This window comes from Agelaius phoeniceus, chromosome 25, assembly GCF_051311805.1.
Source record: "Agelaius phoeniceus isolate bAgePho1 chromosome 25, bAgePho1.hap1, whole genome shotgun sequence".
Classification (NCBI taxonomy): domain Eukaryota; kingdom Metazoa; phylum Chordata; class Aves; order Passeriformes; family Icteridae; genus Agelaius; species Agelaius phoeniceus.
In genome coordinates, this window is record NC_135289.1 from 447,706 (window position 1) to 463,422 (window position 15,717).

General features: G+C 53.4%; 1 protein-coding gene across 6 annotated transcripts in view; it reads left to right on the plus strand.

The window, feature by feature from the left end:
• The first annotated feature begins 5,400 nt into the window (after nucleotides 1–5,400).
• KCND3 (potassium voltage-gated channel subfamily D member 3) overlaps nucleotides 5,401–15,717 on the plus strand; it is a 100,068-nt gene continuing 89,751 nt past the window's right edge. For 3 of the 6 annotated variants that reach the window (XR_013185210.1, XM_077190641.1, XM_077190645.1), the window contains exons 1-2: nucleotides 5,401–5,690; nucleotides 10,296–11,480. Coding sequence is in view for 5 of the 6 variants with exons in the window: in XM_077190641.1 (XP_077046756.1) it covers nucleotides 10,372–11,480 (1,109 nt within the window). In the remaining variant the exon portion in view is untranslated. Of the gene's footprint in view, nucleotides 5,691–6,126; nucleotides 6,287–6,801; nucleotides 7,046–10,295; nucleotides 11,481–15,717 lie in introns of those variants that run through there. The other 3 variants (XM_077190644.1, XM_077190643.1, XM_077190642.1) reach the window with 3 other exon arrangements.

Here is a 15,717-nt window from a genome sequence, read left to right on the forward strand (position 1 = left end):
CTAGTTATAGAATTGTCTGCAGGTGAAGTAATTTTTAATCTGTTCAAGATAAAGGAATAAATTTATTTCTGCCTATTAGAGTTCTCATATATAGAGAGGAGTTTGGTATGATAAATTGGTTTGGGCCTAAATTCACCTCTTGGGTTTTTTTCCTCAGCAATGAGTGGGGACCATCCACTCCTGACCATTAGGAAATATTGGGAAAAACCTGTGTGTGTCTGGAGGTCCAGGCTCCATGAACATGGACAATCTCACTCCCAAACTTCTTCTCCCTTCCCCCCTGTGTAATGATAATAAAAAGGAATGATGATAGTACAGGACTCATTCCCCAGACAATAGCTAGGCAGGCTGTATATTGCTTTATGGCTGTTGACTTGATTTAAAATGCACTCTTAAAAGTGAAAGAACAACTCCTCAAATTTGCAGTAAATGTATAGTTCCCCAGACCTGATTTACTGGTTATGAGCCACCAAAAACTGCAATTCCAATTTACTGTGGTGTTGGCTGTGGCAGCAAAACCCTCGGCAGGACTCGGGCTCTGGTGGTCGTTCCAAAGCCGATCAATTCCCATTGATCATTTTTGGGGCTGGTTGGGGCTTTCTGGGGGGGTCTATTCTTTAAAACCCTCGGCAGGACTCGAGCTCTGGTGGTCGTTCCAAAGCTGATCATTTCCCACTGATCATTTTTGGGGCTGGTTGGGGTTTTCTGGGGGGGTTTATTCTTTAAAACCCTCGGCATCACTCAAGCTCTGGTGGTCGTTCCAAAGCTGATCATTTCCCACTGATCATTTTTGGGGCTGGTTGGGGCTTTCTGGGCGGGTTTGCTCTTTAATTGGGCTCTGCCCTGGCAGCAGAGGAGGCTGCTTTGATGGTGAGGGGTTAACCCGGGCTGTGAGATCAAAGCACAGCTCTTGCCTTGTGCTGTGCTCACTTTCCAGCCTGGGCTGCCTCCTAATTACCAGAATTCCCAACGGGCTGGGAGCAGATCCTGCAAAAGGAGCTCGCTGCAGAGCAGAGGGATGAAGAGCAATGTGTAAATCACCACAACTGCTCAGGAAAGGGGCCTGGGGTGCCCCGGAAGGGACGGGGACAATCCTCGCAGCCCTGACTCGGTGTCGCTGCTGCCCTCGAGGCTCTGCTCCCTGTCCTGCCACCCTCCCCTGCTCCACTGGCAGCAGCCGAGCAGGAAACGCTGCAGCTGCAGCTGCCGGGGCCTCGGCGCTGCTGGACCCCAGGCACAGCTCCCTCCTCTGTCCCGCTGCGGAGGAGCGGCAGAACGCGGCTGCCCGGGAGCCTTCGTGCGGCTGCAAGGGCTCCAGAGCCCAGCGGGAACGACTGAGCTCGGTGTGGATCAGGGATGGCCTCGAAACCGAACCCGAGGCTTCCAGCAGGGCAGGGCAGGGCAGGGCAGGGCAGGGCAGGGCAGGGCAGGGCCGGGCAGGGCAGGGCAGGGCTGCAGAGCACAGCTGGGATGGGCTGTCCATGGAACCAGCACCCCGGGCTGTCTGTCTGTCTGTCCATGGAACCAGCACCCCGGGCTGTCTGTCTGTCTGTCCATAGAACCAGCACCCCGGGCTGTCTGTCTGTCTGTCCATGGAACCAGCACCCTGGGCTGTGCATGGAACCCAGCACCCTGGGCTGTCTGTCTGTCCATGTAGAACCAGCACCTTGGGCTGTCTGTCTGTCCATGGAACCAGCACCCTGGGCTGTCTGTCTGTCTGTCCATGGAACCAGCACCTTGGGCTGTCTGTCTGTCTGTCCATGGAACCAGCGCCCTGGGCTGTCTGTCTGTCTGTCCATGGAACCAGCACCCTGGGCTGTCTGTCTGTCTGTCCATGTAGAACCAGCACCCTGGGCTGTCTGTCTGTCCATGGAACCAGCACCCTGGGCTGTCTGTCTGTCCATGGAACCAGCACCCTGGGCTGTCTGTCTGTCTGTCCATGGAACCAGCACCCCGGGCTGTCTGTCTGTCCATGGAACCAGCACCCTGGGCTGTCTGTCCATGGAACCAGCACCCTGGGCTGTCTGTCTGTCCATGGAACCAGCACCCTGGGCTGTCTGTCTGTCTGTCCATGGAACCAGCACCCCAGGCTGTCTGTCTGTCCATGGAACCAGCACCCTGGGCTGTCTGTCTGTCCATGGAACCAGCACCTTGGGCTGTCTGTCTGTCCATGGAACCAGCACCCCAGGCTGTCTGTCTGTCCATGGAACCAGCACCCCGGGCTGTCTGTCTGTCCATGGAACCAGCACCCCGGGCTGTCTGTCTGTCCATGGAACCAGCACCTTGGGCTGTCTGTCTGTCTGTCCATGTAGAACCAGCACCCTGGGCTGTCTGTCTGTCTGTCCATGTAGAACCAGCACCCTGGGCATCCTGCCCTGCTCCCCAGGACCCCAAACACATCCCTGACCCTTCAGGCTCCCTGTCTGGGTCCTGCTTCACAAGGAGTCACCTTTCCCTTCCAGGGCTTCTGAAGCCAACAAGGTCCCCTTAAAAACTCCCAAGGGGTGCTGAGAGAATTTGGGATTTAATTGTTCACACACCTCTACAAAATATTCCCAATATTGCTCTTGCAAGAAAACTAAAGCAGCACCTTATTATGAAAGACCATTTCTTAAGGACACTTTCACAACTCAGTGTTCTGGTTTTCCTTATAAGAAAGCCAAGAAAATTCTGATCCAAATCCAGCTTTTGGCAGTTTTCTCCTGTCTCAAAGAAAATTCAGATTTGTCCTAGTGAGGACCATTTCCACCCCTAGAGCAGACGCTGCATTTCCTGCACAGGACACACTCGAGGACGGGGCTTGAACTCCAGATTTTGCCAGACCTGTGGCACGAGGGCACCACACCATGTATTTAATTCCATGGTCACAAAGACCCACTCCTTCTCATAATCACATTAATGACCTTTCTTTAATCTATGCAGGTGTTTTCAGCAGCCTGGAGCCAAAGCAAGGGAGCTGCTGGCACAATCCACAGCACACAATCAGATTACAAAGCTCTGGTGCTGTGGCAGGCTGGAACTGGAGGCAGGCAGGCTGTGCTCCTGCAACTGGCACTGCAGAACTTCTGCAGCACGGCCACGCAGGGAATGGGGCATTTAGATGCAGAATTTATGCAGAATAGCACCCAGTGCAGAGAGCAAACACAATAAATAAAATAAAATGCACTGCAGAGGCATAAACGCAGAAGAGAATGTAAGGGAAAAAAAATTAAGTGAACTACATTTAATACTGATCTTTAACCATGATAGTTCGTTCCATAATTTCTCTGGTGTTTTGACACCAGCAGGTTCTACTTCTCAGTAGTAGAATTAGAAAAAAGTTGTTTAAAAAGTTGTAATAAAAGCTCTAAGTGGGGCAGTAGAACCTAAGGAGTTTTTCCTAGAAAAGAGAGAGAAGGGAAAAGGCAGAATGAGAGAGAGAGAAAAAAAAGGAGGGAAAAAGAGAGAGCTAAAGAGAGAAGAGAGAGAAAGAAACAGAGAAAATATATCGATGAAAAAAACCAAGACAGAAGAAGGAATATTTTCACTCCAGACTATCTGCAGCAAGCTTCCTTTTGACTTTCATATTCTATTTAAAAATACAAAATTGGGAGCATTGAAAAAGAGCTCCCAAATTAGCTTTTTAATAGAGATGGCAAGTTAAAAGGGGCCGAGTCATGGGGGAAAAGCGATTCAGAATCACAGCCAGGGCAGCACCAGCAGAGAGTGAGGCCAGAGCACGCCCAGAGAGAGGAGTCAGGAAGTTTTATGAAGTGGTGACACTGTAAATCACAGAAAAATCTCTTATACCAGCAAAAGCCAAATGACATTTCTGGTTCTGCTTTCTTCTCAGCATCAGCAGAGGGAAAGAGCAAGTGGAGATATGGGGAGGGTTTGAAAGTGGAAAGCGGCTCTGAAGACATCTAATGAAGATGGATTCAGGATGCTTTGATATGTTCAAATTCTTACAGCCACTGAGAGTTTCTCACTGAAGTTTTAGGATTCGCTTTGCACAAAACTATTCCCGTGTCCAGCATACAACTCTGAATATCCAAAACCTAAAGATTGGGATTCACTGTGTGTGCCTGAACTCCTTGGCTGCTCTGCTGCACCAATGCAGATTACAAATGCTATTGGGGGAGATTGAGTTTGGGGAGGGTTACTCAGGACCTGACGTTCAGAAATTAGCGTTATTTTTTAATAATTGCATTGAATTATCAGAAATTAGACCCGGAATTGGACGGATCAGGTTGAGGTTCAGTTGCATCTTAGGAAAAATGTCAGCACTGAAAGTGTGGTTAGGCATTGGAACAGGCTATGGTGGAGTCACCATCCCTGGAAGTGTTCCACACAGGAGTAGATGTGGCAGTTTGTGACATGGTTTGGTGGGCTTGGTAGGATTCAGTCATAGGCTGGACTCGTGGTTTGGACCATGATCAGGGTCCTGGTTTCAGAGTTTCTAGAAATGTTGAGGATTTGGAGATCTTTCCCTATTTTTATTGGGTTTTTTTCTTTAAGAAGGTCTTTGGTTGAGAGCTCTGTGTAGAAAGGCACCTGGAAAACGGCCCCTGCTCATTGCCGGCTGTACCAAGTCCCTGTTTCCCTTCTTTTAAGGCACACCAGGCGCCCCAACACACATCCCTTGCTCACAGCCATGCATCTGGAGGCGCAGCTCCTGCCCCGACAATGCAACAACCCCTGCAGCCCGCGGACCCCTCCTCACACACCCCCGGACCCCTCCTTACACACCGGACCCCTCCTCACACACCCCGGACCCCTCCTCACACAGCCCGGACCCCTCCTCACACACCCCCGGACCCCTCCTCACACACCCCGGACCCCTCCTCACACACCCCGGACCCCTCCTCACACCCCGGACCCCTCCTCACACAGCCCGGACCCCTCCTCACACACCCCGGACCCCTCCTCACACACCCCGGACCCCTCCTCACGCACCCCGGACCCCTCCTCACACCCCGGACCCCTCCTCACACAGCCCGGACCCCTCCTCACACAGCCCGGACCCCTCCTCACACACCCCCCGACCCCTCCTCACACACCCCGGACCCCTCCTCACACCCCGGACCCCTCCTCACACAGCCCGGACCCCTCCTCACACCCCGGACCCTTCCTCACACACCCCGGACCCCTCCTCACGCACCCCTGCACACGCACGGCTCGGGGGCTCTGCGGGCCCCACTGCGGGGGTGCTGCGGCCGCCGCCACCCCCGCCCTGCGCTGCCCTCTGCCCCGGGGGTCCCGCACCCTCTCCCGGTGCCAGTGCCCGCTCCCTGCCGGAGTCCCGCACCCTCTCCCGGTGCCCAGCTCCCGCTCCCTGCCGGCTCCCGGTGCCCGGCCCCGCTCCCTGCCGCTCCCCGCGCCGGTGCCGCTCGCTCCGGGTGACACCTGCCGGCGGCTGTGCGGGCGGGCGGCGGGCGGGGACGCGGCCGAGCGCGGGGAGCCCCCGCCGCCCCCCGCCCCGCGCCGCCGCCCTCCGTGCGGGGCTGTCCCCGCCGCCCGCCGCTCTGCCACCGCTGCCATCTCTGCCATCTCCTCTGCCATCATCTCTGCCAGCGCTGCCGCCGCTCCCCGCCGCTCCCCGCCGCCGCTCCGCGCCCGCGCACTCCGCGCAGCCCCGCGCTCCGCTCCCGGCAGCCGCATGGCCGCGGAGGCTCCGGGCGGGCGGCCGCGGCCGGGAGCGCCCTGCGGAGGTGAGGGGGCCCGCCGGGAGGGAGGGACGGGGGGGAGCGGCCCCGGGTGCGGGGACACCGGGCGGGGGTGCGGGGACACCAGACCCGGGATGAGGGGACACCAGACCCGGGTGCGGGGGGCAGTGGCCGCTCCCACCTCGTGCCCCGCTCCCCTCCCGTCCCTCGCTGCTGCCGATGCCGGCCCGTGGCCGCACAGCCCCGCACAGCCCCGCACAGCCCGTGCCAGCCCCGCACAGCCCCGCACGGCCCCGCACGGCCCCGCACGGCCCCGCACGGCCCGTGCTGCCGGCTCTGAGCCGGTGCCGAGCCGCCGGGGAGGCGATGGCGAGGCGGCCGAGCCCCGCTCGCTCCCGCACGGATCGCTGTGACTTTATGGAAGTCATCAACTACGGCTGCGGCGCGCCCGTCACCGCCCGGAGCTGCCCGGCACAGCAGGGCAAGGCTGGCTCGCTCCGATTCGGGCTTGTGGTTGTTCACTTAATGGAGATTCGACAGCAGGTGGATAAATGAGCCGGGCTGCCGGCTCTCGGAGCGTGCCGAGCCCAACTTCTGAGCGGGGATGGAAGGGATGCTGAGGCGGTGTGCAGACAGGACCGGTAAGGGCTGCCAGGAGCAGGGCGAGCCAGAACAGCAGGACGAGGGGAAAAGAGAAAGCTGGTGGGAAGGAAGAAAGGAGAAGAAGATAGGGAAAGATCGGTTTAAACCCAAGTGATTTGTTTTCCTTGCTGGATGTAGCCTCCCGCCCTGGCCAAGGTGCTGGGTGTGGGTTGGTGATGCTGGAGGAATTGCTCGTTTTCCTTGCAGAAGGGATCCCTGCTGCCCTGTCCCCGCCTGACCGGGAGCCAGAGGGACGCACAGGGAGCTCCGCGATGGAGCCCTGAAGTTCATCCCCTGCTTTCCCCCCGGCATCTCCCCCTGGCACATTAGCATGCAGGGTAGGCTCTGCCGTGTATTTAACGGCTCCGTTTGCTCTGCCGGCTCATAGCCGCCCTTCCCCAGCCCGGCTCTGCCTCCCCGAGCCGCCGCTCCAGCCCCGGGTCCGGGAGCGGGGCCGTGCCCGGCTGGGCTGGGCAGCGAGGGCACAGCGAGGGCTGCCAGGGGAGGGGGCAGCGCCAGCCAGCTCAGGAGAGGCAGCGAGAGCCTCGGCAGCGATGAGGGAGAAGCTGTTTAGTCATCTCTCTATATATACTTTCACAATGATGAGCACATTTACTGATTGCCTCTGACTGCACTCAGAGAGGGAGTCAAGAGCAGGCGGCAGAGCTCACCTCTCATCCCGAGGAGCGCCTGCTCCCCTTCCTCCCCGTTCCCCACATCGAGCCCCACTTTGGGCACCCAGTGTCCTTCCCTTCCAGGTAAGGCAGCGCTGCAAGATGGGGCTCTGGGGGCTCGCCGGGAGGAGGGAGGGGAGAAGTTTGTGTGCATTTATCCTGAGCCTGTTGCTTTTGCTCCTAAATCTCCCCAACCGACTGAGGGAGGGAGTGTTTTGCAGAAAGTTTTATTTTCTGGTGTTGCTGCGAAGGGGAAGGAATGCGTGGCTGACAGAAGACACCGAGGCTTTGGCTGACATATTTTGCTGTAAAGCAAAGGTCTCTTTGCTGCCTGAGCCTGACCCAACAAGGACAGGAGAGGGAAGGAGGAATGATCTCCAGGCTCTTCACTCCCATTAGCAGTGTCTCATCAAGAAACTTGCAGTGTGTTTATCAGTCCGATTTCAGAACAGCCCTGTCGGCTTCTAGAAAGGGAAACTCTGAGGTTTTTGGTTTGTCTCTGCTCTCTTGAGGTGATGAAGAGACATTGATCAGTGTGGAGCTACAGTGGTAAGAATCCATCCTTTATTTCTGGACCCTTTGGGTGAACAGTCATTTCTGTTCTCTGCCAGGTTTTCCTCCTGAGCTGTCCTGACCCCGACTGGGTCAGGATTTGGCTGTCAGGGTTTTTGGGGGGTTTTTGGGGGGTTTTTGGGGGGTTTTTGGGGTTTTTTTGGGGTGCCCTGGAGCGGCTGCAGCGGAGCCAGCGCTGCTCGGGAGGGACCCAGCGGGGTCAGGAGTGCTGGCAGGGACAGGGGGACAGGGGGCTCCTGCTCAGCCTTTTCTCCCAGATTTCCTTGGCTCTTTCCTTGTCCCCATAGTTATCTGAAGAAAGCAGATTCTTTTCTCTGCAGATACTTTTTTAAATCAGGAGGCAAATGATTCTATTTTGTGTACCAGGTCTTCTAAATGTCATCAGCAGGGTGCCGGTCTGCTGTGAACCAGTTCCTTTTAAATTACATGCAGAAATTATGGTAATTAAAATTAGAAATATGGATATAGCTAAATATATGCTTGTTAGAATTAGAGTGTGTCTGTTTTCTATGAGAGCTCCAGACACTGTCAACAGTACATTAGATTTTGAGTCCAGCCAATTGCTTTCCAGCCTAAACAGACTGGTTGGCAGTTACCAAAATCCAAGCAGGCAGAAAAGGGGGGTTCTTTCTACATTCTGGAATTCTACATTCTAGATAAACTGGTTGCTTCATCTTTTTTTGACTCAGCTTAGGTTGTGCAGATCAGAATTATAAATCCAGTCGCCTCTCTCTCTCTCCCAATTTTCTTTTACTTCCTTGAGGGAGTGGTAGAGTTCCAAGGACTCACGGAGAAGAAAAAGCAAAACCTCTGCAGCAGGGGATTTCATTTCTCACTCGTGGTCCTTCAGATAATTTACAGCTGGAAAAGACTCCTCTTGTCCTCCTGTGTGCATTTTGAGGATCAGATGGGGCAGATTCAGTAACTCTGAGAATGAAGCTGGTGTGCTCCGTTGTTCTAAGCAGCTGCATCTCTTGGACACAGAGAAACAGGAGCTAAACTTCCACAGAAGAATTCCCCTTTCTGTCTCTTTTGCTTTAATCTCCTGTCCCTTTCATAGCTGAGGTATTTATAGCTTCCCCACATATACTGCCAGCATGGAAGGACCCATTTTATCTTTCAAAAATTGATTTAAAAATGTGTAAGTCACTTATGAGTTACCAGTGCTTTATTGGAACAATTATATGTGAAGTATTTATAGAGCCTCAGCAGCTAATGTAGGTAACCTGGAATCCACAACCAAAGTTATGAAAGTACAGAAGAGATTTCTAATGTGGTTCCCCTGAGAAATCAGGGGAGATGAGGATCCAGTGTGCTGAAACTGGTCAGGTCACCAGTCAGTCCCAGAGAAGGACACTGGTGATGGTGCTGAGTGAAATTAAAACCCAGGGAAGACAGTTTGCCAGCAGGGAAAGCAGGAACAAGATGCCTTTTCTTGGTTTCTCGAGTCTTTGCCTGTATATATTTGGTGAATCATGGATGAAATAATTCTTATTTTGCTGCCTGCCGTCCTTAAGTGTTCCATGACAGTTACAAGATCCGGCACTGGTGGTGGGAGGGTGCAGTGTGAGCCCCTGGAGATGCCCTTCCAGCTGGCAGAGAAGGCTCCCAGTGCTCAGCTGTGCCTCAGCCCTGCTCCCCAGGGCAGCCAGGCCGGTTCACCCAGTAAATCCCCTCTCTCTCTGGGGGGACAGAAAAAGTGGCGGTGCTGCTTTGTACGCTGAGCAGTTCTTTGGAGGGAAATCCTGTGAGATGTTTGCTCCAGTGCCGTGCAGATAAGCAAAGTGTCTCCTTGGGATGAGCACACTGTGGGTTATTATATGTTCTGTAATTACCAAAGCTCTTCAGCGGCAGCAAGATGCTCGCACGAGGGATCTCAATTGTCCTTTAGACGGTAAAATTGCATAGGAAGATGCTCCACATTAAGGTGATGAATGTTAATTTGCCCTGAAGAGGGAGAGCATTTCTCTGAGCACTTCAGGCATTTTCACCACAGACTCATTCCATCATTTTTTATTCAGTATTTTGATGGCCCATTGGAATCAATAATGCTGCTGCCTTACTGGCTGGAGTGGCAGCTTTCATGTAAGTTAAAAACTTTAGAGCAAAACTGCCTACAAAGATACAATTAGGCTTTGAGGGCCTGAGTCATTGGAATCAATGGAATTTCCATTGATAAATTGACTTTTGATAGGGCTCCTAATGCATTTTATATGATAATGGCACCTTTCTTCAGATAATTTCATGGCAGAATTAGAAAAGCACTAGGGAAGTGGAAGTAAAAGCAAGTTAAAACAAAAGTTAAGGACTGTAAGAACTCTGACCAAAGATCAAAAAGATAAAACAAATTCATGGCTAGAAATGGAAATGCAGCTAAACCCAGTCATGGGCTCTCGTGGTGTACGATTCCACTGCAGGCTGATTCCACTGGAGTTCCCAGCTCTTTCTTGACAGCTGTAGTTAAACTGATGAGCACAGGAGGCTTACACCTGGGGAATTATGGATTAGTCTTGTTTGTGAGGAAGCAAATATAAATTACTGTGTTTATGCTACTTTTAAAATGCTTTTAATGAGGAATCATTTGCTATTCAAAGTTTCAATCTATAATAATGCCATAACCCCGCTGAGCTGATTATCACATGCCTTGTTCATCATTCTCCACCAGTGGTGGGAAACTCTGGTGTCTGTGCTGGTCCTGGGCTCTTCCACCCATCGGGGCAGGGCGTGACTGTGCTGTGTTCTCTTCTCCTCTGTGTTCCAGATGGAACTGGTCTGACCCCCAGCAGCTCCCAGCAGCCTCCCCAGCCCCACCTGCACTGACACAGCCCGGGCTCGCCATGGCAGCAGGAGTGGCAGCGTGGCTGCCCTTCGCCAGGGCGGCTGCCATAGGATGGATGCCAGTGGCCAACTGCCCCATGCCGCTGGCTCCCACGGAGAAGAACAAGAGGCAGGATGAGCTGATCATCCTCAACGTGAGCGGCAGGCGCTTCCAGACCTGGAGGACTACACTGGAGAGGTACCCGGACACTCTCCTGGGCAGCACGGAGAAGGAGTTCTTCTTCAACGAAGACACCAAGGAGTACTTCTTTGACCGGGACCCCGAGGTCTTCAGGTGCATCCTCAATTTTTACAGAACTGGCAAGCTGCACTACCCCAGGTACGAGTGCATCTCTGCCTACGACGAAGAGCTGGCCTTCTATGGGATCCTGCCCGAGATCATCGGGGACTGCTGCTACGAAGAGTACAAGGACAGGAAGCGGGAGAACGCCGAGCGCCTGATGGACGACAACGACTCGGAGAACAACCAGGAGGGCTCCATGCCCTCGCTGAGCTTCCGGCAGACCATGTGGCGCGCCTTCGAGAACCCCCACACCAGCACCTTAGCCTTAGTCTTTTACTACGTCACCGGGTTCTTCATCGCCGTCTCGGTGATCACCAACGTGGTGGAGACCGTGCCCTGCGGCTCCGTGCCGGGGAGCAAGGAGCTGCCCTGCGGGGAGCGCTACGCCGTGGCCTTCTTCTGCCTGGACACGGCGTGCGTGATGATCTTCACCGTCGAGTACCTGCTGCGGCTGTTCGCGGCGCCCAGCCGCTACCGCTTCATCCGCAGCGTCATGAGCATCATCGACGTGGTGGCCATCATGCCCTACTACATCGGCCTGGTGATGACCAACAACGAGGACGTCAGCGGGGCCTTCGTCACGCTGAGGGTTTTCAGGGTTTTCAGGATTTTCAAGTTCTCCCGCCATTCCCAAGGCCTGAGAATCTTGGGCTACACTTTGAAGAGCTGTGCCTCCGAGCTTGGCTTTCTCCTCTTTTCCCTCACTATGGCAATCATCATCTTTGCAACTGTGATGTTTTATGCGGAGAAAGGGTCCTCGGCGAGCAAATTCACCAGTATTCCTGCTTCCTTTTGGTACACTATTGTAACCATGACAACGCTGGGGTGAGTATTACTTTTCCTTTTCCTGAGCAGCAGGCAAGCGTGTACGGGGAGCTTGACTTCAGCTCCTCCTCAGCATTTTCCTGGGTGCATGTTCGAGAAGGGGCTGGAAGTGTTCAGGGCTTGATTATTCTTTGCCTTACAACTTCTGCAGTTTGTGTAAACCAGAAAAAGCTCTCACACCCACTTGACAAATGCTCGGCACCACGGTAAAGGAGTGCAGGAGGAGCAGAGTGGTGGAGTAGCAGGATCTGATTCATCCCTGCGGGAGGGAGAAGCTGACCCGAGAGCGAGGGGCTGCAGAGGAGCTCTGCTCTCTCTGACCCTGGCTCCAGCCGTGTGTCTCACACAAAGCTGCTGATGGGTCTCTGCGGCTCCTCGCAGCGTCAGGCCTTGTTTCTGCCCTTGACCTGCCAGGAAGTACAGACTGGCTGAATTCAAGTGGGTGTCGTGGGTCACTGCACTGGAATACTCAGTGATGGCCAGGATGTGATCTGGTTTTTACTCAGCTGAGCAGGAAAGGGGCTTCTTGTCTGTGCTTAGCTGTGAGTCTGAGAACCGAGCGTGCTGTGGAGGCTGCAGTGGAATTTCAAACATTCCCATGGACAGGTACAAAGATAATGAAATCAAAGCAAGGGCAATGTAGCCTGGAGGGATCTTTTCCCCCTTGTATTTCATTTCTGTCTCACAGATGCTGTGACTGAGATTATAGATTTGCACTTCTGCTGCTCTGAACTAAAACCCCTGGGAGTGTTGGATTGGCCCAACCCTCACCCTGACAAGGTTGAGTAAAGGGAAGTGGGCAGTGCAGGCTGCTGCTTGGGGCACACGCAGAACCAGGATCGAGGGCAATCTCCTCATCCCACACATCACAACAGTACAGGAGATCTAGAGTTACTTTGCAAAGAGTGTTCCCACTGGAGAGTTCACTCGCTTTAATACTCAGATGTAGACAATTCTCCTCCTTGTAATGCAGGGACACTTTTTCTCTAAACTGCTTTTGATTTTAAACACTTCTCTGTGCCTATTATACATGAACAGGCTCACAGTAGCACTTTTCAATTATTAAAATCATAATTCAGCTGTCAGAAAGGCGCCGAATCTGGGCATATGACAACTGAAAGTCTGAATTTCTTCATTAAGTGCAAATGTAGAACCTGTTTGTCATAGTCACCTAAAGATCTCTTATTCTTCCTTCTCAATAACGAAGCAAAGTTTGCAGGTTTATGGCAAAAGCTGTTCCTTCCCCTGGGGAGGGTAAAACTTAGAGATCAAAGCTGGGCTGTTCTGGAGAGCAGCTGGGGCTCTGCTCCCCCAGGGCTGGGCTGGGTTTGGGTCCCTTCCCTCCCTTTCTGAGCACAGGGACAAACCCCAGAGCGTTCTCAATTTGTTGTAATCACAGAAATCACAGAGGAGCAAGTGCTGGAAATGAGCTGACATGGATTTAAGAAATTAGACATTTAAACATGGCTTTGTAAGGGTTCACTGGGAAGGGACCTAGAAAATGCTGTAAAGTCTGAAAACTGAGGCTTCTGGTGTTACTGATTTGGGGCTTTCAGGCTGTTTCCACCTTCCTGACTCCCCCTGTGTGGGGTGGGGGTTCACCCTCCTGGCCCCCTTCATCTCCCCAAAATCCTCCCAGCTCTGACAAACTGGCACTTTCAGGCAGTATTTCATACACATCTCTCCTCAGAAGTCTTTTCAATCTTCTTGGAAGGATCTTGTTACTAATGAGAGTCCTGGCAATTCCTGCTGCAGAGAATGCAGCCGAGGTCCCCACGTGCTCCCAGCCCATCAGCCTTGCCCTCCTCAGCGCTGCCACTTCACTGCTTGGGTTTCAGCAGCACTCAGAGCTCTTATCCAGACCTTAAACATTTCCTGCCTTTTCCCTTAGTAATTCAGCCAGCATTTAAGACAAGAAACTATGAAGCACAACTGGTTTTAACTCAAAAATCACACACACATATATATAAATAAGTTGTTTTCACCACCCATACATTTAAACCCAGCTAAGTGCAGCTTTCCCTGAGGCTGGAATCCCACCACTGCTGTGACAGAGTGCCTTAGAGGAGTGATCTGCAAGCTGCAGGATAACTTTTTCCCTGTTACTAGGATTGGCTGCATTTGTGTCAAACCAAGGTTTACTTACAACAAACAAACAAACAAAGCCAACAGCAGGAGACCATTAACCCTCCACTGTCCTGTGCATCAGCTGCCCTCCCAGATTCCCAAGTATCTTTGGGGTACAATCACATTTCCAGACTGACCCATAAATAAAATGCAATAAAAATGCATTTCTTCCTGAAGGTGAAGCCCAGCATCGATAAATAAGCACTGGTTTTGGTGGGGTTACCATGCAAATCAGTTTAGAGAAATTCAGGATAACTTGCAGGCTCCTTAGGCGGTTAACAGCCCAGGGAGACAGGTACAGCAGCTTTTCTGGAGTGGGAAACAAAGCAAAGGAATTAAATTATCCTGAATCTGCATCTCCCATCCCTCTGCTGTGCTCATCAGCCCTGCTTTAACAGAGGCTGTTTTTAATTCAACACAATTTAAATTTTGCTCAGGAGGCTTTATAATGAAAGCATTATTCTTGGGTGCATCTTAAATCAATCTGAATTACTGAAACAACTACTCAAAATTAATTCCAAATCAGCTCTCCAATTCATGCAGGAGCGATTTTCTCAAGAGGCTCCCATCTCCCCTCTGGTCCCTGGGCTCTGCCTGTGCCCCAGCTCAGGGGTGAAGGTGCTGCCAAAAGCAGCAGAGGGGCAGTGCCAGCCCCTCCCTGGCACCTCATCCCTGCCCTGGCTGTTGGCTGCTTCTGTGTGCCATGGGTTTACACCTCTGCAGAAATGTGTGAATTAGAGTGAATTTGGCTCCCTTGGTGCATTGGTTTTCATGGAAGCACAGAAGGGCTGGGTGGGAAGGGACCTTGAACCCAGCTCATTCCAACCCCACTTCCCCCCAGCCCAGGCTGCTCCCAGCCCCACTCCATATTCAGTTCTATTCACTTTTAGGGAGCAGGATGGGTGGGGAAGCCTCAGGTTCTGCAGCTTCCCCTCATGTACAGCACAAACACGAAACCTCTGTCCCCCCACTAAACCCCCCGCCAGTTTTGCCCAGAGAAAGTGTTTTTCTAGGCTTTTTACAGCTGTTTTCATTTAATCTGACAGCAGCAGTATGTTTCAGACTCCTAGGCAGTGTCCATGACCTGCAGCAGAGGCATCAAATTGTAGCTGTGAAAACCTGAGTGCCACAAAAATCCTCCTGCAGCCCCACGGGCAGGGCAGCCAGGCTGGGAGGGAGCAGAGTCCTGGATTGGGGGGCTGGAAGGGGCCTCAGAGCCCCCCCAGGCCATGGCAGGGACCCCTCCCACTGTGCCAGGTGCTCCCAGCCCCAGTGCCCAGCCTGGCCTGGGCACTGCCAGGGATGCAGGGGCAGCCCCAGCTGCTCTGGGCCAGGGCTGCCCTCCCTGCCAGGAAACAACTCCTAATCCCCATCCATCCCTGCCCTCTGGCACTGGGAACCTTTTCCCCTGTCAGCCCATGCCCATGTGAATTTGTCGTATTTGGTGCAATACAACACAAACTGTCCTGCATTTCAATTTCAGCTCATTTTAAGGAGCTCTCCTGGAGCTCCTTTAGGCGCTGGAAGGTGCTGTAAGGAGGGAATATTCCTGGGGGGAGTTGTCCCTGAGACCTTTGGGCCCTTTTTGCCCAGAGAGCAGCAGTGCAGAGGCAGGGGCTGGCGCTGGGGTTGGCTCTCCTGAGGGATGCACGGAGCAGTTCCCTCGCCCAGAGAGGCTGAGCTGCCTCAGCCCCAGGCTGCCCTGGGGAGAAGCTCTCTGGCTGCCTGTCACCCTCACCATTTGCACAGCCATAATGGCCTGGAGAGCACTCTGCCCCTCTCAGGGCTGGCTGCTCTGCCCAGTGGCTCTGACAGACACAGCTCAGTGCACTCGGACAACGCAGCCCCGTCTGCAGAATTCATTTAAGGAGCCAGGTTACCACGGGAAAGTCGCTAACACAGCCCTGCTGGCCTGCTTATGGCAACAGCCCGATTGGAAGAGCTGCAATTTCTTAGAGGGTTTATTAGCTGAGTGTGTAGAGAGCAGGGTTTGGGCTAGGGCCTGGTTTGGGTTGTCTTGGCTCCGCTTTGCCTCTGCCAGTGTGGATCAGAGAGAACGGGAGGACGGGCGCCCGAGCAGCCGCCCTGAAAGGACACCAGTCTCTGTTCT